The sequence below is a fragment of the Erinaceus europaeus genome, chromosome 18 (genome assembly GCF_950295315.1).
Source record: "Erinaceus europaeus chromosome 18, mEriEur2.1, whole genome shotgun sequence".
Taxonomy (NCBI): Eukaryota; Metazoa; Chordata; class Mammalia; order Eulipotyphla; family Erinaceidae; genus Erinaceus; species Erinaceus europaeus.
Genome location: NC_080179.1, coordinates 49,093,507 through 49,117,705, shown reverse-complemented (window position 1 = coordinate 49,117,705; position 24,199 = coordinate 49,093,507). Strand labels below are relative to the sequence as shown.

The 24,199-nt window shown below is 37.2% G+C and overlaps 1 protein-coding gene across 3 annotated transcripts in view; it reads left to right on the top strand.

Annotated features, from left to right (window-relative positions):
- Positions 1-24,199, top strand: part of DPP10 (dipeptidyl peptidase like 10) — a 737,074-nt gene that overhangs the window by 181,116 nt on the left and 531,759 nt on the right. For all 3 annotated transcript variants that reach the window (XM_060178018.1, XM_060178015.1, XM_060178016.1), the window contains exon 3: positions 12,457-12,552. In XM_060178018.1, coding sequence (XP_060034001.1) covers positions 12,457-12,552 — 96 coding nt within the window. The remainder of the gene's footprint in view (positions 1-12,456; positions 12,553-24,199) is intronic.

Genomic DNA, 24,199 nt, shown 5'->3' with positions numbered 1-24,199 from the left:
CCCCTCACCACAGGGTTTTTACTTTGGTGCCCTACTTACAATTTGATCAGGTCCTGCTTTTAGTTTCCCTTTCAGATCTTCTTAGTCAACTTCTGTTGATGAGTGGGAGCATCCCATACTCATCTTTATCTTTCTGACTTAGTTCACTTAACATAATTCCTTCTAGCTCTGTCCAAGATGGGTCAGAGAAGGTGGGTTCATTGTTCTTGATAGCTGCATAGTATTCCATTGTGTATATATACCACAGCTTTCTCAGCCACTCATCTGTTGTTGGGCACCTGGGTTGCTTCCAGGTTTTAGCTATTATGAGCTGTGCTGCTATGAACATAGGAGTACACACCTCTTTTTGGTTGGGTGTTATGGAGTCCTTGGGGTATGACCCCAGGAGAGGAATGACTGGATCATATGGAAGGTCCATGTCTAGCCTTCTGAGAGTTTTCCAGACTGCTCTCCACAGAGGCTGTACCAATTTACATTCCCACCAGCAATGTAAAAGGGTTCCTCTGTCCCCACATCCTCTCCAGCATTTGTTGCTGCTGTCCTTTTTGATGTATGCCATTCTTACAGGAGTGAGGTGGTATCTTAGTGTTGTCTTAATTTGCATTTGTCTGACAATCAGTGACCTAGAGCAGTTTTTCATATGTTTGTTAGCCTTTTGGATCTCCTCTGAGATGAATGTTTTGTTCATATCCTCTGCCCATTTTTGGATGGGGTCATTTGCTTTTTTGGTGCTAAGTTTGCTGAGCTCTTTATATATTTTGGTGACTAGTTTCTTGTCTGATGTATGGCATGTGAAGATCTTCTCCCATTCTGTGAGGGGTCTCTCTGTTTGTTTAATAGTTTCTTTGGATGTGCAGAAGCTTTTCAATTTGATGTAGTCCCATTGGTTTGTTTCTGCTTTAGTCTTCCTTGCAGTGGGGTTTGATTCATCAAAGATGTCCTTGAGATGTAGGTTGGAAAGTGTTTTACCAATGTTTTCCTCTAAGTATTTGATTGTTTCTGGTCTGACATCTAGGTCTTTGCTCCATTTGGAGTTGATTTTTGTTTCTGGTGAGATAAAGTGGTTCAATTTCATTCTTCTGCATGTTACAACCCAGTTTTCCCAGCACCATTTATTGAAGAGAGCCTCCTTTTTCCATGTAATCCTTTGGGCCCCCTTATCAAAGATTAGATGCCCATAGGTGTTGGGTATATCTATTTTTTATTAGTGATTTAATTGTGGTTTAAAGATTCATAAGAGTATAGGGGAATAGTTCCACAAGATACCCTCCACCATGGTTCTGTGCACTCCTCCCCCCAGGACCCCCTATTACTCTACTTTCCCCCTAAGTATAACCACCATAGTTTCACAAAGCCTTACCTCAGTTTGACCTTTTTTATTATTATTTTTTATTATTATTATTTTTTTAGTAACAAGTCTTGTGTTCAGTTCTTTATACTGCACATATGTGTGAAACCACCCAATAGTTCTCCTTAGAGAAATACAGGTCATTTGGTGTCAGAACCTTTCACAACAAGAATTTATGAACACTAACAACAAATTACAGAAACTTAAGATATTACATATAATAAGGACTATAAATAATCAATGTAAGGAAAAGCTTAAAAGGACTAGAGAGAAAATGACATTTAAAAAGACATAGACTGTGGGAGGGGGTAGATAGCCTAATGGTTATGTAAACAGACTCTCATGACTGAGGCTCCAATGTTCCAGCTTCAATCTCTATACCATTATAAATAAGCCAGAGCTGGACAGTACTCTGATAAAAAAAGAAAAGAAAAGAAATGATATAGACTGCATTTAAATGTATTATACATGAAAGTATATATAGAATTTATACATACATGTAATTATATGTGAGAACTTATATTTTCTTTTTTTTGTTGACCTTGTTTTTATTGTTGTTGTAGTAATTTATATATTCTTATATATGCACATGAGAATTTTTATAAAATATTTTTGTCTTATTGTTCTTTGCTTAAACACCCTCTTATTCATTTCCTCCCCCCCTTTCATTGCTTTAGAATTGTCACATGTTTCTGTGACTCATGTTTCTAGGTCTGTTTTACTGTGTGCTATATTGTTGAGAGTTAGATATTCCTTGTTTCGTTCTCTGTGGAACTCATTTCAGTAATTTTCTCAAGGCAGGTCTTCTTTAGTTTTTTATATATCTGGCATTGTTTTGATTGTCTTGTCATATTTGAATAATAATCTTGCAGGATAAAGTATGTGTTTTTGGATGATATTGTTTTTAAAAACCTTGAATATATTGCTCTATTTTCTACTGGGCCCCATGTTTCCAGCAGAAAACCCTGATATGAGTCTGCCTATAATGCCTTTACAAGTCACCTTTCCCCCCCCGAAAGCTTACATAATTTAATATCTGTCCTTGACTTTTTTTTAGTTTGTATTTCCCACAAGCGCTATTGCTGGTGCTCTGTGCTGACACAAAGAATCCACTGTTAATGGAGGCCTTTTATTTATATATATTTTTCTATTTTATTGAATAGGACAGAGAAAAATTGAGAGGAGAGGTGAGATATAGAGGGAGAGAGAAAGACACTTGCAAACCTGCATCACTGCTTCTGAAGCATACCCCCTGCAGGTGGAAAGCAGGGGCTCAGAACTGGGATGGTGTGGTAATATGTGCACTTAACTGAGTGTGCCACCACTAGGCCCCTTGCCCTTGACTTTTTAATTTTAATTTAGTTATTTATTTGTAAAATGGAAATACTGGATAAGAGAGGTGCAAACATAGGATAAGAGGGGTACAATTCTCACCACCAGAGCTCTGTATCTCATCTCCTTCCCTGATATCTTTCCTATTCTTTAACGGCCTGGGAGTATGGACTCAGGGTCACCGTGGAGTGAAGAAGGTGTAAGGTCTGGCTTCTGTAATTGCTTCTGTAATTGAACATGGGCATTGACAGGTCGATACATACCCCATCTTATCTCTCTCTTTCCCTAGTGGGGCAGGGCTCTGAGGAAGCAAAGGTCCAGGACATATGAGTAGGGTCATCTGTCCAGGGAAGTCTGGTATCATGGTAGCATCTGGAACCTAGTGGTTTAAAAAGATTTAACATTTAAAGCCATACAAATTGTTGAACCTAAAGGCTGGAATATTGCAGATGAAGATTTGGGGTTTCCATTTTGGAAATAGCTAGTAGGTCTATTTTAGCTATATTCTAAAGGGCCCATGATTTTATTAGTTTTTGCCTGAGCCTCCCTCTGATATGCAGGTGGACCCAGGCTATTGTCTGGGGAGATGATGTCATGGCTGGAAAAAGAGCTAGAAAGCTGGATCAGGGGAGAGAGCCACTCCCAAATATGGGAAAGGTGTTTACAGATTGTTGACATTCCAACGTGAAGCATGCTGAGGTGGTACTCATTGCATTGAATAGTTTGGGGTCAGCAGATGCAGTATCAGTTGGTATGAATTGAGAGAAGCATGCATGAAAGTGAGCCCCACCTTAGAGGTTCAAGGTCTTGGGGAAATTTGGGCTTTATAGAAGAAGCAGGAGGTACCTGTTGTCTTAGGGTTTAAGAAAGAAATAGTTATTGCTATAATCAATTATTTGGCAATTGGTTTTACTTTGAAAAATCCCATTGTTAGGATTTTCTTAATCATACAGGATCACACCATAATTTGTCCTTTATTGTTATATATATGTGTGTGTGTGTGTGTGTGTGTGTGTGTGTGTGTGTGTGTGTGTGTATCTTATAAAGTAACACCACCAGTTGCTTCTGGTCTCCTGGTCTAAGTTTTTAGGAGAGTCAGAATTTTAAAGACTCAGCCTATGGTCTGTGCATTAAAAAGTTTGAGACATTCAATCAATTTTCCCCTCCCTTATTAATTAAATAGAGATTTATATTACTACAAGTTAATAGGAGTGTACATAAACACCATTCCCACCACCAAAAGACTGTGTCCCATCACACGCTCCCTCCCCCCTTCCTCCAGTGAAGCTGATCATCCACCCTAACCCTCCCCAGAGATTTTTACTTTGGTGCCCTACTCCCTACTCAGTCAGATCCTGCTTTGAGTTTCCCTTTCTGTTCTTCTTATTCAACTTCTGTTTATGAGTAGGATCATCCCATACTCATCTTTGTCTTTCTGACTTAGCTCACTTAACATAATTCCTCTAGCTTCTTCCAAGATGGGTCAGAGAAGGTGGGTTCATTGTTCTTAACAACTGCGTAGTATTCCATTGTGTATGTATACCACAGCTTTCTCAGCCATTCATCTGTTGTTGGGCACCTAGGTTGCTTTCAGGTTTTAGCTAATACAAATTGTGCTGCAGTGAACATAGGTGTACCTATATCTTTTTGTCTGGGTGTTATTAAGTCCCTGGGGAATATCCCTAGTAGAGGAATTACTGAGTCATATGGAAGGTCCATGTCTAACCTTGTGAGAGTTCTCCAGACTGCTTTCCACAGAAGTTGGAGCAATTTACATACCCACCAGCAGTACAGAATGTTTCCTTTGTCCCCACAACCTCTCTAGCATTTGTTTCTGCTGTCCTTATGCCATTCTAATAGTGGTTAGGTGGTATTTCAATGTTGTCATTATTTGCATTTCTCTGACAGTGAACTGGAGTAATTTTTCATGTGTTTGTTAGCCTTTTGGATCTCTTCTGTGTAGGATTATGTGAAAGCATGGTAGAGCATAGGGAACTCCCCCACCCTTGAGATAGAGGTCTGAAAAGACACCCCACCTGTCAGTCTGTCCCTTTCGAGGATTGAACTTGGAGGGAAACGCTTTTCTGACTCAGTTTCCCATTGTCAGGCTTCATAGAGGACTGCAACCTTCACATTTAACTCATTCCCCTGCTGCAGACCAAATGGTGGCCTGCTTAAAAGTTCACTAAAGTTCACCATCTTTTGATCACATACAAAGTATACACTCCATCACTGCCTCGCCAGTAACTTAACAGTGAGACCCCCACACCTCACTTCCTGGTTTCTTTGATCACCATGATTTACATCAAACTCTGCCCTTCTCTGCTTTATCTCACTCTGCTGGTTTAACCACCATGATTTTCTTAATACCTTTAGATAATTAACATCTCTTGCATCATGGAAACTAATTGCCTTGACCTTTTGGTATCTCATCAATGATTACTGACATATGTGAAAAATGTTCTTTGTTCCACTTTGCTGTATAAGCTTTTTCTTTCCCCGAATAAATTGGAAGTTCATACCTGAATTTCTCCTGGCATTTCTTTCTGCATCAAGTGATCCCTAGAATTGGTGATGGGAAAGCCAGCAGCTACCTCGGTTGCGAGGCCACCCATGTGAGTGCCAGCACTGTAGTGAATATTCTGTTTATATCCTCTGCCCATTTTTGGATAGGGTCATTTGATTTTTCGTTGCTAAGTTTGCTGAGCTCTTTGAATATTGTGGTTATTAGTCTCTTGTCTGATGTATGACATATGAACATCTCTTATTCTGTGAGAGGTCTCTTTGTTTGAGTGATGGTTTCTTTTGCTGTGCAGAAACTCTTCAATTTGATGTAGTCCCATTGATTTGTTTCTGTTTTAGTCTTCCTTGCAGTTGGGTTTGTATCATCAAAGATGTCCTTAAGCTTTAGGAGGGAAAGTGTTCCATCAATGTTTTCCTCAAAGTATTTGTTAGTTTCTGGTCTTTGATCCATTTTGAGTCGACTTTTGTTTCTGGTGAGATAAAGTGGCTCAGTTTCATTCTTAAGCATGTTTCAATCCAGTTTTCCCAGCATCATTTAATGAAGAGAGCCTCCTTCTTCCACTTAATAATTTGGGCCCCTTTATCAAAAATTAGATTTCCATAGATGTAGGGGTTTAGTTCTGGGCTTTCAATTCTGTTCCACTGGTACCTATTTTGTTCCAGTATCAGGGTGTTTTGATGATGATGGCCTTATAATATAGTTTGAGATCTGTAACGATTCCATTTCTGTTTTTTTCCTCAAGATTGTTTTGGTGATTCTAGGTTTTTTTCTGGTTCCAGAAAATAATTGTAATTTTTGTTCGATTGTCTTAAAGAAGTTGGTCGGACTTTAATGGGTATGACATTAAATTTGTATATGGCTCTGGGCGAATATTAATTTTTATGATATTAATTCTTCTAATCCATGAGCATTGGGATGTATTTTTGGTATATCATTTTCTATTTCTTTGAATAGCGATTCATAGTTTTCAGTATACAAGTCTTTCACTTCTTTGGTCAGGTTTATTCCTACATATTTTATTGATTTTGTTGTGACTATGAATGGGAGTGATTCTGGATGTTCTCTTCTTCAGACTTAGTGTTTGCATAAACAAATGCCATTGATTTTTGTACATTGACTTTGTAGCCTGACACCTTGCTATATTGCCTAATGAATCCCAGTAGCTTTCTGCTGGATTCTTTAAGTTTTTCTATGTATATTATCATATCCTCTGCAAAGGATGAGAGCTTGACTTCTTCCCTTGTGCATTTAACTTGGGACTCTTGATGTCTCAGGCATGGGGGAGTCTGTTTTGTGAGCTATGATTTTATCTCCCTAGTCCACTAAAAATATTCTTAAAATATATCTATACAATTGTCTTAGCTTTACTTAAACATTTCATTTAGCAAAATATCAATTTAAATTAACTAAGATCTGAGATAATACAACATTAAAGAAAGTCATGGAAGAAGTTATTTTGAGAGATAGGGTTTTTTATAAGTAGAGACATGTGCATTACATTTTTTGTTCTACATCTTATAAAGCATGTGTCCTTGTCAAGTTATTTAACTTTGCTCTGCCTATGTTTTTCCCTGTGAAATGAAGATATTAAGACTCAAAAGATTTTGAGACATTTGGAAAAGGGAGACGATTATAAAGGATGAACCTCAAGGATTATAATGATATTGAAGATAAAAGGAAATATGGTATAGAAGGCAGGCCTGGGTTTCATTAAAGAGAAGCTTAAGTATTCATTATATGTAGAGAGAAGAAGTCTTTATACAAGGACTGAAAAATTCAAGAGACCTTAGGGAAAAGGTCTAGTAGCTAAGGAAAATTTAAAGAAACGGACAAAGAAAGGTTAAAAAATAAAGAGAAAGAAATGAAGGATATATATTTATATTCAGCAATGATATAGTTAAGGAAATTGATTCTTAAGTTACATTTCTCTAAATATATATTGTTTAAAGGGAATATTTAATTACAATAATTTGAGACACCTTGGTGGGTTGATTTTAGGGTAAGCTCCAGGTTCAATAAGAGTTCAGAAAGAGAATTGTAGCATTAAAAGTGTAAGCCACTCATATCACAGAAAATAGATGAATAGTCATAAATATTAAATCAAATGTTTAATTGTTAGCTGATGGATATAATGCAAAACAAGGGCTAAGGAGATAATTCTGTCTCCTGGAGATGCAAAATATTCTTATTTCTGAGCCTCCAAGGTTCCAGGTTCAATCTTCACTGTAAGTCAAAGGTGAAGAGCTGAACAGTGCTCTGGGAAGTTGGGGGGGATCAGTTGAAATACTAACAATATAAATCACCATAATCAGTTGAGTCATTTGAATATTTTTGTAGAAATAGAAAGTAGGGCTCTGAAGGTAATTGACCCAGGAGAGTGCATATCCTATGGGTTTGAATCCTCGTACTTAATGAGCACCATGGACAGTGCTTGGGGAGCTCCATGGATGATGGAAAAGTGCTGAGGTGTCTGTCTGTAATTTATCTCTTTGATTCTACAAAGAAAAGAAAGAATGAAAGAAGAAAGAAAGAAAGAAAGAAAGAAAGAAAGAAAGAAAGAAAGAGCTGAGCCTGGAGATTGCTCAGCAGTATTGTATGAATGTGTATTCCTGAACTCATTCCCTGGAACCACATAATAAAGCTAGAGAATAGTAGGAAATTGGACATTACATTTATATGATTTCATGTTTATACACTAGGCTTAAAGTGTATGAATATATAATTTCAAACACAAATGTGAAGTGACATAAGATACAAATTACTTGAACATGGTAAAGATCAAGAAAAGTACTTGTTAAACAATGAAGTATTAAATATGTTATTGTAATAAGGGAAAGGCAGAAGTGTTATTCTTGTTAGTACTCGTCGGCATTACTAGTTAGACACAAACTAATGAAATAATTTACTAAGTTGAAAATATGTGTGTCAACTAATATTGTTATATATTCATCATCTGTGAACACTAAAATCAAGTATTAACATTAACTCTCATAGCATATGAAAAATAGCTCAAGATGGTTTAGGAATTTATAAATAAGATATAAAAGGACAGATAATCCTTTAGAAATAAATGTAGAGATCCATTCTGTGGAGTACCTGATTGAAAGCACATGTTACCTTGCATATGCACAAGGACCCAGATTCAATCCCCAGTCTCCACTCTCAGAAAAGAAGCTTCAGGAGCTGTACAGCAGGGCTGCAGATGTCTCTCTTCCTCTCTCCCTCCCAATCTATCCTTCCCCTTTCAATTTCTCTCTGTCCCATGTAAAATAAATAAATGTAGGAGTAATCTTCAATACTTAAAATTAAGTAAGATATCTTTCCTCTTAACAGCAGGAGCATGATGTTATAAAAGGACACATTAGTAAACATTATTATTATTAAATTTACTTTTCTCTGATAAAATGTCTTTTACCTGGGTATAAAGGAAAGTCACAGATTTGGAGGAAATAGTTGAAATGGGAATATCTGACACAGGAAGAACACATAGTGACTGTACAAAAGACTTCCATGCTAGAGACTCTTGAAGTTCCAGGTTCAATCTCCAGTACCTCCACAAGACAGAGTTGAGCAGTACTCTGGTAAATAAACAAATAAGCAAACAAAACTGGTTGAAATTGGAAAATTTCATATGTATATAGAACAAATAAATTCAAATTTACTAGTTGAACAACACATAAGTAAAAACCTTTAGGACGTGGGTGAACTCCATGAACAAATAATTCGTTAAGGAGAATGTGTAGAGCACAGATATAACATTAAAAGATGTCTATTAACAATTAGAAAAGTGCAAACTTAAACCACAAGAAGACATCATTACACACAACAGGATATCTGAGAAATTTAAGCATATTCTTGCTTGGCTCACTTGGGAGGACATTTGCCTTGTGTAGGGTTCAGGCATCACAAACATCAGTGGCCATTCTGCTACACATTAAAGTTAAAATAGCCTTACTCTCATTCTCTCTCACACTCAAGTGAGTAGATGCAGATGTTTAATGTAAACATATAAAACAAATTCAGAGAAACAGAAATAATGTATACTTTGCCAGTGAGAATGTAAAGTGGTAAAATTAGTCTATACTAACACATGATGGCACTTTCTTAGTAAACCTAAAATATGTTACATGACGTGGCAATTACACATTTAAAATTTATAACAAAGAGACAAAAATTGGACAACCCAGCTTTACGTAGATATATGAATGGTCCAACAAGCTATATGGTACATTGATCATATGTAATACTGCTTGTAAATGAACAGGATCTGCGTATTCAACAACTAAGACTGATCTGAAAGGAATTATGCTGAATGAAACCAGTCTCAAAACCTTTCATATTGCATAATCCCATGTTCATACTATTCTTGAAATTATAAAAGTATAGAGAATAACAATAGATTTGTTAACCCGGTGACTGCAATTGGAGGCTGTCATAAGAAGAAGGTTCAGGAGATACAGGTGATAAAACCTCTCAGTATATTCACACAGGACAGGGATGGGACTTGGTTTGTGTTATATAATATAGTTCTCCAGATCTGAATACACCAGTGAATACTTGTAAAGTTGGTGAGGTAGAACATTTGACTGAGTGCATCAATATCAATTTATTTTGTGATATTTACTGTGCAAGAAATTACATGATAATAAGTGAAACTGGTTATCAAGTATTATTAAAATGGCATGCCAATCTGTAGTTACCTAAAAATCATATATATATATATATATATATATATTCATGGTTGAAAAATGTATAACATTTATATACAATTGTACAACAGGAATTTTTAATTTTAAAGAAAATATGGTATGGGTTAATAATATAACCATATATATGTATAGCCATTTAGAGCTGGAATCAGAAATACTCTGTTTGTGGTAATAAAAAACTATGTTTGGGGGGCCGGGTGGTAGTGCACCTGGTGGAGCTCATATGCTACAATGCGCAAGGACCCAAATTCAAGCTCCTGTCCCCACCTGTAGGGGCGTCACAGCTTGTGAAGCAGTGCTTCAGGTTTCTCTGTCTCTCTCCCTTCTTATCTCCGCTTTTCTCTCAATTGCTGGCTGTCTACCCAATAAATAAATAAAGATAATAAAATATTTTTTAAAAAGAAAACTATGTTTGAGACTAAAATTAATAGTAAAGCACCCATATGAAAACTAGAAGATGACATTATTATTTTTTTTAGTTTTTCATATTTATTTATTATCTTTTGTTGCCCTTGTTTTATTGTTGTAGTTATTATTGTTGTTGTCATTGTTGGATAGGACAGAAAGAAATGGAGAGGGGAGGGTAAGACAGAGAGGGGGAGAGAAAGATAGACACCTGCAGACCTACTTCATTGCCTGTGAAGCGACTCCCCTGCAGGTGGGGAGCCGGGGGCTCGAACCTGGATCCTTATGCAGGTCCTTGCGCTTCGTGTCATGTGCGCTTAACCCACTGTGCTACTGCCCAACTCCCAAAGATGGCATTATTAAAATACCCACTATGTGAGTGAAGTATTAACTTCTGAATAAGAAGCTTTATTAGTAAATGTTTAGTGTTTCACAATGCATTGTATAATGTCATTTGGTGTGTGGTGTATATGCCTTATAACAGATAACACCTTCCTAAAATTTGTAGTAAACAAAAATTTTACCTGAGAATTACCTGAGAACAGACCAATGTCTCTGGAAGACAGATACATGCATGCCAGGTCTCTCTATACATTACAGTTATTTTTTCAATTCAGTAGACAAGAAAAATTTATTTGATATTATATCAGCATAACCTCCTATCGTTGTCAAATAAAGTTAGACCACTACCTCTCAACTTTACCCATATATATATATTTTTTTGGATCATCAGTAAATATATGTCAGAGATGATTAAATATAAATTAAGAATTAAGTGTGGTCAGAATAGACAGATTTATTTATTTATACAGACTTAACCAACTTTAGTTTTTAAAACTGCTTTATAAAATATTTCATCTTGGGGGTTGGGTGGTGGCACACCTGGTGGAACTCACATGTTGCAGTGTGCAAGGACCCAAGTTCAAGCCCCCAGTCCCTATAATTTTCAAAGGTGGTGAAGCAGTGCTGCAGGTGTCTCTCTCTCTCTATCTCCCCCTTCCTCTCAATTTCGGGCTGTCTCTGTAAAATAAATTAAGATAATAAAAAACATTAAAAACTATCTTCTTGAGATGTCACTCATCCACTCAGAAACCTGAATTTAATTAAATTGTTTGATTAAAATCCCAATTTTAATGGAATTCTGCAATCAAGGCTTTTTTGGTTTGCCAAGCAACAATCACTCACTCTTTTTTTCCTAAATGACCTCTCTTCTCTTGACCCTGCCATTTGTTTCTGTCTTTTGAACTCCTCAAGTCCCAGGTCATTTTATGTTTTTGTTTGTCTACAGCAGACTATTTTCTAGAGAAGTATGTGTTCACAAGCAAGTTGAGAAGAAGGTACATAGATTTACCCTCTCACACTACTAGCCCTCACAGGGACACAGGCTCTCTCATCAGCATCTGACACAAGAGTGACGGATTTGTTACAGTCTATGAATCGATATTGACACACCACCACCCATGTTCCATATTTAACATCCATGGTCATTCTCTGTATTTGGACAAATGTATATTATATAATTCCCATCATAATATCATGCAGAGAAGCAAGATTGCTATAAAAATCCTTGGCCTTCTGAGTAACCATATATTTTTTTCTCTGTCACTAAGAGTTATTTTTTTATAGTTTTCATAGTGTTACATAGTGATATATAATATAACCTATTTTTTCAAGTCATTGGTTTTAAATACTAATAGAAAGAGGCTGGGTAGATAGCTCAAGTGGTAAAAGGCCCCAGAGTTCCGAGGTTCTATCCCTTACAACACCAAAAGCTGATAGACATCTGTGTGTGTGTGTGTGTGTGTGTGTGTTCATAAATATATATATTAATGAGTTGGGGCCAGAGAAATTGCTTACTGGATAGGGTACTTCCTTGACATACAGACAACCCTGGTTGAATCTTGGCACAATATAGGGAGAGCTTTGATAGTAGAAAGGGGAAGTTTTAGTATTGTGGAGTGTCTATCTCTGTCTCTTAGTTTGTGTCTGTCTTTCTGTTTTTGAATGAGAAAAGAAATCAGTCCATAACAATGGAATTGCATGTATACGACAAGCTAGTGAACACACACACACACACACACACACTTTTATAAACAGATACAAAGAATGTGTCTAATCTAGGATTTATTTTCTTTTAGATGAACTAACCAACTCATCAGAAACCAGATTGTCTCTAGACGACCTCTTCAGAAAAGACTTTGTGCTTCATGATCTGGAAGCTAGATGGATCAATGGTAGGTGAAAACTTTGTCGTCTAAGTTGTGTTCTATGTTATCAAAATTATATCTAATAGTGTTATTTACAACTAAACTTGGCATTATGCTTTAATGATTATATATAGAGAAACTTTAGTTTTGGCTCATGTGAGAGAGATGTAATTCCTGATAAAGCCTATGAATGTAATCCAAACACCAGTAGATTGATATTATCTACTGTTCCTTCTTTGTGATTAGGTATGTAACTTTTAGCCATCTCTAGTTTCTCCTGGAAAGCTCCTACAGGAATGTAGGTTTGGGGGACTATGTATTTATACATTTCATTCAGATTTGATAATCATTTTCCCCTTTGTGGCTTTTCTTTTTAAGTGTAAGATTATTTTCAAAGTTTAATTAATTTGGAAATTACATGAGAATGTACTGTACTTCGTCTTTTGCTGGTGTGCCAAAGAGACCTCACCTTTATTTGTTTTGTTTTAACTGTACTATGAAACAACTGAAAGGTATGTTACTGAGTAGCTCCTGGGACATGGCTTATGGCTTAAATCTGTGGAAAATAATAGGAACAATTATTGGATAATGTGGCTATAAAATATTTTGGTATCAAAGCAATCTGGTTTTATCCCAGTTTGCCAGATCATACTAATTACTTTGGTTGTCTAGTTAGTTACTCTTTGTCCTATACTCTATTTATACATAAGACCTAAGCTTGTTTCAGGTCAGAGAGAAGATAATTTGCGTGGTAGATAAAAAGAGTTTTATCTTTCTTTTTCTTTTAATAAAGACCTTCGTACTTAGAGTCCATTCTTTTTTTTTATGTTATTTTATTTATTTATTCCCTTTTGTTGCCCTTGTTGTTTTATTGTTGTAGTTATTATTGTTGTTGTCGTTGTTGGATAGGACAGAGAGAAATGGAGAGAGGGAGGGGAAGACAGAGAGGAGGAGAGAAAGATAGACACCTGCAGACCTGCTTCACCGCCTTTGAAGCGACTCCCCTGCAGGTGGAGAGCTGGGGTTCGAACCAGGTTCCTTATGCTGGTCCTTGTGCTTTGCGCCACCTGCGTTTAGCCCGCTGCACTACAGCCCGACTCCCAGAGTCCATTCTTATTCAATACTATAATTACGTAAGTTTGTTACTTTAAACTATTTGTTAATTTATAGAAGTAATAAAAAGACTATAACTTAATTCATGAGCCAAAAGGGTTAAATCATGTTTACTTACCTTGCACTGACAGATTTCTTATGAGATCAGCAAGCACTCAACATTGATCTTCTGAATGAACATATGAATGAATGTACTACATGGAAGTCCAATGTTATCTGTGTGACTTTGAGAGGTTAAACACAAGTTTTATTTGAAGTTAGTTTAAAGATGAATGGGTATCTTAGTGATATTTTTACAGAGATGTAAGATAATAATTTTATTAATCTTGAATATTTTCATTTTGAATTGTTCATAATATCAGGACTTGCTATAATTTTGAACTATAATTGCTTCAGATAATTATTATGGAGAAATAATATTTAAAAAATAGGAAGCAGGTATATATTTGCCATTGTCTTAATGGTGCTTTCATACGTCAGTTGCCTGATGTGTTTTTATACTATTTAAAATATGTTTTATTTATCTATTTATTTTCCCTTTTTGCCCTTGTTTTTGTGGTTATTATTATTATTATTATACCTTGCGCTTTGAGCCTTGTACTCTTAACCCATTGCACTACTGCCTGACCCCCGTGTTTCCATACTTTTATAACTAGTCTTTCTACTTGCCTGTAGATATTTACTACTTAAGGAAGTGGCAAAGGATTATGTATTTTAAATCTTTTGATATGGAAATATTGAGTAATGCTGTTTTATTCACAATGATTATGGTTAAGCTATTGGAAGTATAGTCTTTGAATTTGGAAAGCAAGAAAAGTCACAAGGTTGATCTCTTTTCCTATTAATTTTGAATAGCTTGGACTATATAAAGAGGCATTTACTCCTATGTATAACTGGCATTTTGAGCTCTAAGTGCCAAAGAACAGAATGGGTAATTAGGAAGTGGATGCCTGCTAAATCAAGCCACATTTCAATACTGAGGACACATATTATACTTCACACCTTCACAAAGTACCAAAATAGTATATCTGGAGTTTATACTGTTATCATATAAAACACTTACAATTTATTTATTCATTTATTTATTTCTTATTGGATTGAGACAGAGAAAAATTGAGAGAGGAGGAAGAGATAGAGAAACACCTGTAGCCCTGCTTCACCACTCATGAAGCTTTCTCCCTGCAGGTGGGGACTAGGGGCTTGAACCTGGGTCCTTGTGCACTATAGTGTGTAACCATGTGCACCACCGCCTGGCCTCTTAAGTAATTTCTTCCCAATTCATCATGCCAGATTTTGGACATAAATTTGTAGTGTCATCATTATATTCTGAGTAAAACCTGAAATTAAAAAAATGTCATTAAAACAGTCATTTAAGCAGTATTAAACAGAAACTAAGTCCTCAGAGGCATGCATTAATTTTTTATAGAGAATATTTTAATTAAAATTTTATCTTTATTTACTGGATAGAGACAGCCAGAAATCAAAAGTAAGAGGAGATTGAGAGGGAGAAAAAGGGATAGCTGTAGACCTGCTTTGACACTTGCAAAGCTTTGGGGGCTAGAACCCAGGTATGTTTGCACTGTGTGCTCAGCCAGCTATGCCAACACCCACCCAGCCCCTAGGCATGTATTTCTTACAAAAAACAGTGGACGAATTGACTTACTATGTATATGCTGTGTTTATTTATTTATTTTTTTTGAGTTGGTGAACAAATCTGTTCATTCATTCTTTTTATCTAAACTAGATCTCTCTCTATTTTGGAAATCACTAGATGTTTGACCTACTTATATATTCCTCAAATGGCTAGGAAAAATAAAAGGAACTATATGAATAGAAATGTGCAACCTTGGCCTAGTTATCACAGATTATATATAAAAGTAAATGTGGGTTTTTCTCTTGATTTTCAAGAGATGTGCTTTCTAGAACTTGACATATAAGTTACAGAAAGAGTGTAACTTGAGCGCCTTTGGAAGCTTGATTTAGTTCTTGGAGGTCACCTAGGAATACTTAATGCATTGCTGGTCAAGGGAGAGGAGGGAGTTTGTCCACCCCCTGATGGGTAGTTTAGAACACAGCAGTGCCATTCATTATGCTGGTTCTCAAATAATATATCTGCGGATGTCATTGTAGCCTTGGATGGGTGCTTATGTTCATGGCTCGTTTAGTAATTGCCTTCCCCGGATCTACCCACATCCTTGAAATCTCCATTTTTATAGCATCTTCTTCCTAGTTGTGTCACCTTGGAACCTGGGAATCTGTCTTCTTAAAAATCATTCACCTTTTTACATATATTTGCTGATTAATTGCTCATCCAAGGAAGATTTACAAGTGAGTGCTTTCTGTGTTAGGCTTTGTGCTAAATACTTTCTATAAGTGTTTATCCCATGTGATATAATATAAAGTTATAACTATTAGTCCCAGAAAACTGAGACTCGATAATAAATACCACATAGACCTGAGAGATAGCTCATTGGGTAGAGTGAATACCTTGCTATGTGTGCGAAGGAAAGTCTAACCCGAGCACCACATGGGAGGACTTATGGAACTTAAGGAAACTCTGCTTATGTGGTAATTTTCTTTCTCTCTCTGACTATTGTATTATTAATAATAAATGGTCCAAAATCAGGAAAGTAATGCATGTACAGGGTCCAACTAGAAATAAAGAAAACACATCTCACAAGAGGTGGGGTCTGCTTGAGTCTCTGGATGTAAAACTTGTCCTCTTTCATGATCTCTGAAATGCTGTTGTCAGTATTTAATGTTTTTTTTTGCCTTTTAATTATTTAGCACTTTATGGGGGTGGTAATGATTTACGGTACAATTGTTCACACGAGTACAGTTTGTCATCTCCCCATGCTAGGTGTCCACAGGCCATTCTAACCCCCCAGATTAGGGGGTTGAGAATGCACAAGGATCCCAATGCCCTTTTTTACCCCCTTCTCTCTCTTTAAAAGTTTTAAAAATGTATTTATTTACTTATAAAATTAAAACACTGACAAGGCCATAGGATAAGAGGGGTAGAATTCCCTCTACCAGAATTCTATACCCCATCCCTCCCCCTGATAGCTTCCCTATTCTTTATCTCTCTGGGAGTATGGACCCAGGGTCATTATGGGGTGCAGGAGGTGCAAAGTATGGCTTCTGTAATTGCTTCCCCCCTGAACATGGGCGTTGACAGGTCAATCCATACTCCCAACTAGTTTCTCTCTTTCTCTAGTGGGGCGGGGCTCTAGGGAAGCTGAGCTTCAGGACACATTGGTGGGGTCATCTGTCCAGGGAAATCCGGTTGGTATCATGGTAGCATCTGGAACCTGGTGGCTGAAAAGGAATTAATATTTAAAGCCATACAAATTGTTGACTAATCATGAACCTAAAGGCTGGAATAGTGCAGACTTGGGGTCTCTGTTTTGGAAATAGCTAGTAGGTATACTTTAGTTATATTTGAAAGGGCCCATGACTTCATTAGTTTTTGCCTGAGCCTGACCTCTGATATGCAGGTGGACCCAAGTTATTGTCTGGAGAGATGATGCCATCATTGGAAAAAGGGCTAGAAAGCTGTATCATGGAAGAAGAGAGTCGCTTCCAAATATGGTAAAGGTGTATAAATATTGTTGACTGTAAACCGCATTGATTTGATCTGGGGCCCATATTCAGCATAGGAGCCTGTGTAACCTCTGTATCCCTATAAGTCTGAGCTTGCATTCTGTGGACATGAGTAGGGACATTTTGAGTTGCACCAATTTCAGGACTCATCTTATTTATTTATTTATTTAAGAAAGGAGACATTAACAAAATCATAGGATAGGGGGGTACAACTCCACACAATTCCCGCCATCCAATCTCCATATCTCATCCCCTCCCCTGATAGCTTTCCCATTCTCTATCCCTCTGGGAGCATGGACCCAGGGTCCTTGTGGGTTGCAGAAGGTGGGAGGTCTGGCTTCTGTAATTGCTTCCCCGGCTGAACGTGGGCATTGACTGGTCGGTCCATACTCCCAGTCTGCCTCTCTCTTTCCCTGGTAGGATGAGTCTCTGGGGAAGCTTAGCTCTAGGACGCACTGGTAGGGTCTTCAGTCCAGGGAAGCCTGGCCAGCATCCTGATGGCATCTGGAACCTGGTGGCTGAAAAGAGAGTTAACATACAAAGCCAAACAAATTGTTGAGCAATCATGGACCCAAAGCTAGGAATAGTGGAGAGGAAGTGTTGGGGGGTACTCACTGCAAACTCTGGTGTACTACTGCTTTCAGGTATATATTTGCCCTAGTTTATGGATACCTGTGAACATATACTCTATCTCCTGGAACCTGGTGTATATCTAGGTTTTGGGACTTTGTTAGGAAGTGAACCACCTGGGATTGAATTAGAGAATACTAAGAAAGGAAAGGTCTCACCCAAGAGATGAAGCTGAAGGGTTGTCATTCCACACCTGAAGTCTCTGTGGACACAGTCTGAGCTGAAGCATGTTGAGGTGGCATTTGTTGCATTGATTAGGTTGCAATCAGTGGATGCAATATTATTTGTTAAGAATTGGGAGAAGCATATGGGAAAGTGGGCCCTACCCTATGTTCCCAGGACTGGGGGAAGTTTAGGCTCTATAGTGGAGATGTGAGGTTCCTGCTGTCTTAGGGTTTGAGAAGACAATGGATAGTTACTGTTATCATCACATTATTTGGTAATTGGGTTAGCTTTGAAAAGTCCCTTTGTTAGACATACAATCAATTTTTCCCCTCTCATATTAATTAAATAGTGATTTATATTACTACAGTTTAATAGGTGTGTACAAAAACACCATTCCCATCACCAAAATTACTCTAGTAGGGTGGGTGGGTGGGATACAGTCTTTTGGTGGTGGGAATGGTATTTATGTACACTCCTAGTAAAGTGTAGTCATATAAATCACTAGGTAATTAATATGAGTGGGGAAAATTAATTGTATGTCTCGAAGTTTTTAAAACACAGACTAAATCTTTTTAATATATAGGCTGTGTATTTGATATGTGGAATCTTTCAAAAGCCTAGACCAAGTAAATCAGAAGCAACCAGTGGCACAGCTACATACAAGATACTGGGTACTATACAGCAAACTCTAAGAAAAGGACTTTTCAAAGTTAACCCAATTACCAAATAATGCGATGATAACATTAACTATCCATTGTCTTTTTGAACCCTAAGACAGCCGGAACCTCACATCTCCGCTATAGAGCCTACATTTCCCCCAGTCCTGGAACCTTAGGATAGGGTCCACTTTCCTGCATGCCTCTCCCAATCCATATCAAATAATATTGCATCTGCCATTCGCAACCTAATCAACGCAGCGATTGCCACCTCAACATGCTTCAGCTCAGACTGTGTCCAGAGACTTCATGTGTGGAATGACAACCCTTCAGCTTCATTACTCGGGTGAGACCTTTCCTTTCATAGTATTCTCTTATTCCATCCCAGGTGGTTCACTTTCTAAGTACCAAAACTTAGATATAGACCAGGTTCTGTGAGAGAGAGCATATGTTCACACGTATCCATAAACTAATGCAAAATATATACCTGAAAGCAGAAGTACACTAGAGTTTGCAGTGAGTACCCCCTAACACTTCCTCTCCACTATTCCTAGCTTTGGGTCCATGATTGCTCAACAATTTGTTTGGCTTTGTATGTTAACTCTCTTTTCAGTCACCAGGTTCCAGATGCCATCAGGATGCCAGCCAGGCTTCCCTGGACTGAAGACCCCACCCATGAGTCCTAGAGCTAAGCTTCCCCAGAGACTCACCCTACCAGGGAAAGAGAGAGGCAGTCTGGGAGTATGGACCAACCAGTCAACATCCAAGTTCAGCAGGGGAAGCAATTACAGAAGCCAGACCTCCCACCTTCTGCAACCCATAAGGACCCTGGGTCCATGCTCCCAGAGGGATAGAGAATGGGAAAGCTATCAGGGGAGGGGATGGGATATGGAGATTGGGTGGTGGGAATTGTGTGGAGCTGTACCCCTCCTACCCTATGGTTTTGTTAATTTATCCTTTCTTAAATAAAAAATAAATAAAAACGGATGTATCTGCTTCACATTTCCACACAAGAGAGCTCCAGTTTATGATATGAAAGTCTTTTCTCTTCTGTTTAACTGACTGTATGGCTAGTTAAGCAAAAAATAATCTATGTTAACTTCACATTGCACTTTCAGTTGACTACACCTTGGTATAGCCTGTTGTGTTGTCATTACGTATGCCAGTTTTAATGAGCTTGAGTGTTCACTTTAATGCTCTGCACCCAAACTGTTAACATGTCACCATAACGTGCTTGCAAACAATATCTGAATGCAAGTAGCTTGCAACTGCTTGGTCTCTGATGAAAAATGATAGTTAGTAATTAATTTCATGTCCATACTTATCTCCCTTTCTTAAGAATATGAAGTTGGCTTGTTTCTCTGACATAATTAGTCTTGCTTTTATTCAGTTTTTCTTCTGTCTCCTATGACCTTATGTTGCATTTATATTTGAACTCCACCACAGCCCCATCTTATTCAAAAAGATAGAAAATATATATTCTCTTATTTAAAAAAATGAGTAAGACTTCTATGTAGTACAAATACAAGATATTCATCTTGGACTCATGATTAAAATCTAGTGCTCTGAGCTCTCAGATATGCCAGTCTCAGTGTCGCTGCCATCAGTCAAAGTGGAGAAGCAGCTACTCTGCTTTTGGAGTGAGGGGGAGGGAGCTTGTGATATTATGTATATGATAGGCACTGAATTGGATGACTACTATTTTTAATGTTACATTAAATCACCTAAACATACAGATGTCATCACTGAGTAGAATCTCTGTGCTAGCTTTTTTTTTTTCTACTTGTTTATTTTTTTTTCAGACACATAGACAAGATAGAGGGAGGTTGTGCTAAGTTTAACATTATTTAATTCCTGATGTAGCACATAAGGAAATAGTGAGCTAGAAGATAGCTCACCTAGTAGAGTATACACCTGACTATGTACAAGACACTGGGTTTGAGTCCTAGCACCACTCAGGAACACCATGGCATGGGTGGCGGGGCTTTATGAATGATGATGACATGTTGCTGTGCTATCTCTCTTCTCTGTTTTTGCTCCATTTTTTCTGCCCTCTAAAATAAACAATGAAAAAATTGACGTGGAAACAATAGTATTCCACATGCGTGTGATCCTGGTGCCATAGTAAAAATGATTAATAATAAAAAAGCAAATGACTTTTGTAGAGGGGAGTCTCAAGTTAGGGCACTGGCTGATTGCATAAAGATATCCTGATAAGAAAGCATAATTTCTGATTGATAATCAATTATATTTTATATTTGAGGGACAGTGGTTTGTTTAGACAGTTTGCTTGTTTTTCTTTTTTTTTAAAAAAAGATTTTATTTATTTATTAATGAGAAAGGTAGGAGGACAGAGAAAGAGCCAGACATCACTCTAGTACATGTGCTGCCAGGGATTGAACTCAAGACCTCATACTCGAGAGTCCAGCACTTTACCCACTGCGCCACCTCCTGGACCACAGACAGTTTGCTTGTTTTTCATGTGTGTACACTTTGTGCAGCATATCCTGGATCTTAAATACTGTGGTTTTATTATAGCTCCAGAATGAAAAGATTTCTTCCCCCTTATTCTTAGATGTGGGAAGAAACTTTACTTTTCTAACATAATATGTTATCTAGTAAATATAACAGTTTATTTCCACTTAAAATCTAGAAAAATTTTGAGATTGTGTAATTTGAAGATAGTGAGATAAAAATAGTTGCTGCATTCCATTGACACAACTTGATTAATTTAAAAATTATTCAACTCAAACATATACTATAAATGCAATGGATTTCAGGATCAGTAAATACCTAAACTATCAATGATTTATTTTCACTAGGATAAGAATTACAATGAGTTCTACTATGAGGTAGAGTCTACAAATACATTGTTCACTACTATTTTAATGTTCTATTGATTAATTTTAGTGTAATGTACTCACTACCTTTTTTTTTTAATAGTTGTAATACTAATCCTCCTCCCAAATCCATCATAGCTGTTTTTTCTCTGTGTCTTGTTTCTCTGGTAAAACTTGACTTCTAGATATTGTGTTCTAGTATGCACATTCACAGTTCATAGCTTTGACCCAGATGAAGGCGGGGTGGGATAATAGGTGCAACATTGTAAGATATGTAATGAAATTTATAATTGTTACAGATTTACTTTACTGTCAACACTTTAGCCATAGTGAATCATGGGTAACTCAGTGGCATTCCTGGGACTAAGTAACTTTCTTAAATTTATGTGCCAGATAGAGACAGGGTTAGTTAATGATGGCTGTATTTCTAATTTATTTTGAATTAGTTATTTTAAAATCCACTCTAAAACCTACAATAATAACAACTGCATTTTTTAACTTGCTTTCAAAAATATTTGATCTAGTTTATGAAGAATTTTGAACTGTGCAGTCATTTCAAAACAAAGACATATCTTATTCTTAAATTTTGCCAAGGCAGTGTTAATGCTTTACGGTACAGTTGTTAGCTGGATGCCATTCCTCATCTTCCCTTGACAGATAACTGCAAAACATTCCAGTCCCCAAGTTAGGTCCTCTTCCACCATCACACATCAAGATCCCCAAAGCCCTTCAAGCTGTTCCTTTCCTCCTTCTCCAGAGTCCTTTGCTTTGGTGCAATATATCAAACCAGTCCAAGTTTTACTTTGTGCTTTCATCGAGTGAGATCACCCCATATTCATCCTTCTCTTTTTGGCTTATTTTACTTACTATGCTTTTTTTTTCAAGCTTCATCCAAGATGGAGCAAAGAAGATGACTTTATCATATTTAACAGCTGAAGAGTAATATAGACATATATATTACAACTTTCTTAGCCACTCATCTGTTGTTGGACATCTTGGTTGCTTCCAAGTTTGGACTATTACTAATTATGCTGCTATGAACATAGGTGTACATAGATACCATTGAATGGGTGTGCTTGTTTCCTTTGGATATATCCACAGGAGAGGAATTGGTGTATCATAGAGTAGACAGATGTATCTGTATCCTCATTAGACTAAAAGCATAATCACATTAATCAATAACAAACATTAATGCAAGAAAATATTCTCAAAAGTATTTTTAAGTCAAGATCATTCTATAAGATGTACTTTCTGCTCACAATAATGCAAGAATTTAAAGCTTATGATATTATGAATACAAATCACTTACTTCAAGAATAATAAAATCTCCAATTCACTCATCATTAGATAAATGCAAATTAAAACCACATTGAAATTCCACTTCGCAGCTGTGAGAATGGGCTCCAGCAATAAAATAAGAGAAGGTAAGTATTGGAGAGGATGTGGAGAGAGAGGAACTCTACTACACTGCTGGTAGGGATACAAATTGGGGCAGCCACTGTGCAGAACAGTATGGAAAATCTTTCAGTACAAATGGAAATACCTTATGACCCAGCAATTCCATTACTAGGCATTTACCCAGAAGATATAATAACATTGATTTGAAGGGATAGATGTACCACCATGTTCAAAGTGACTTTATTCATAATAGCAAAAACTTGGAAACAAACAAAATGCGCACATGGTGCAAAGCACAAGGACCAGCATAAGGATCGCGGTTAGAGCCTCCGACTCTCCACATGCAGGGGGATGCTTCGCAGGTGGTGAAGCAGGTCTGCAGGTGTCTATCTGTCTCTGCCCCTCTCTCTGTCTTCTCCTTCTTTCTCAATTTCTCTCTGTCCTATCCAACAAGGACTGTAATCACAACAATAATAACAACAGCGATAAACAACAAGGGCGACAAAAGAGAAATAAAATAAAGTTAAAAAAAAGAAAAATAACTAAGGAATTTTAACTTGATTCAAGGTTGACATAGATATGTAGGAAAATAGCTCTAGTTATATGTTTGGGTGTCTTGTATGTTAGACATCTATTCTGGGGCTGAGGAGATAGTCCATGGCTTGCTGTGTATATAAGTTTACTGTTCATGGCTTGCTGTGTTATGACACAAGTTGGGCCCTAGTATCACAATGGAGTAAGAAAGTGCCCAGTGCTGTGGCACTAGGACAGGCTCCACTGCTTTGCTTTCACTCTTTCTCTGTATATGAATTTGAAATAGTAGCCCAGGAGCAAAAAGAAAAAATAGAGAGAAAGAAAGGAAGGAAGGAGGAAGGAAGGGAAGAAGAAGGAAGGAAGGAAGGAAGGAAGGAAGGAAGGAAGGGAGGAAGGAAGGAAGGAAGGAGAAGAATGGAGAGAGGGAGGGAAAGAAAAAGTAGAGGAAAACATGTGAATTTGAGAGGTAAGTTAAAAAAAATAGTTTACTTAGGTATCTGAAGCCTCAGATTTTTCTTTAGCACTACTTGTGCCACAGCTGAGTGGTGTTCTATGGTCTCTCTCTTTCTCACATAAAAATCAATGTGTGATAAAGCTTTAATAAAGAAATCTTTCCAAGATGCAGTTGTGGCACTAGAAAGTTTGACTTGCTGCCATAAAGGCTTTATAGGAGAAATAGGGCTCTACTTGTATTTTTTTTTTATTATTATTTATTCTTTTTCCCATCCCTCCCGC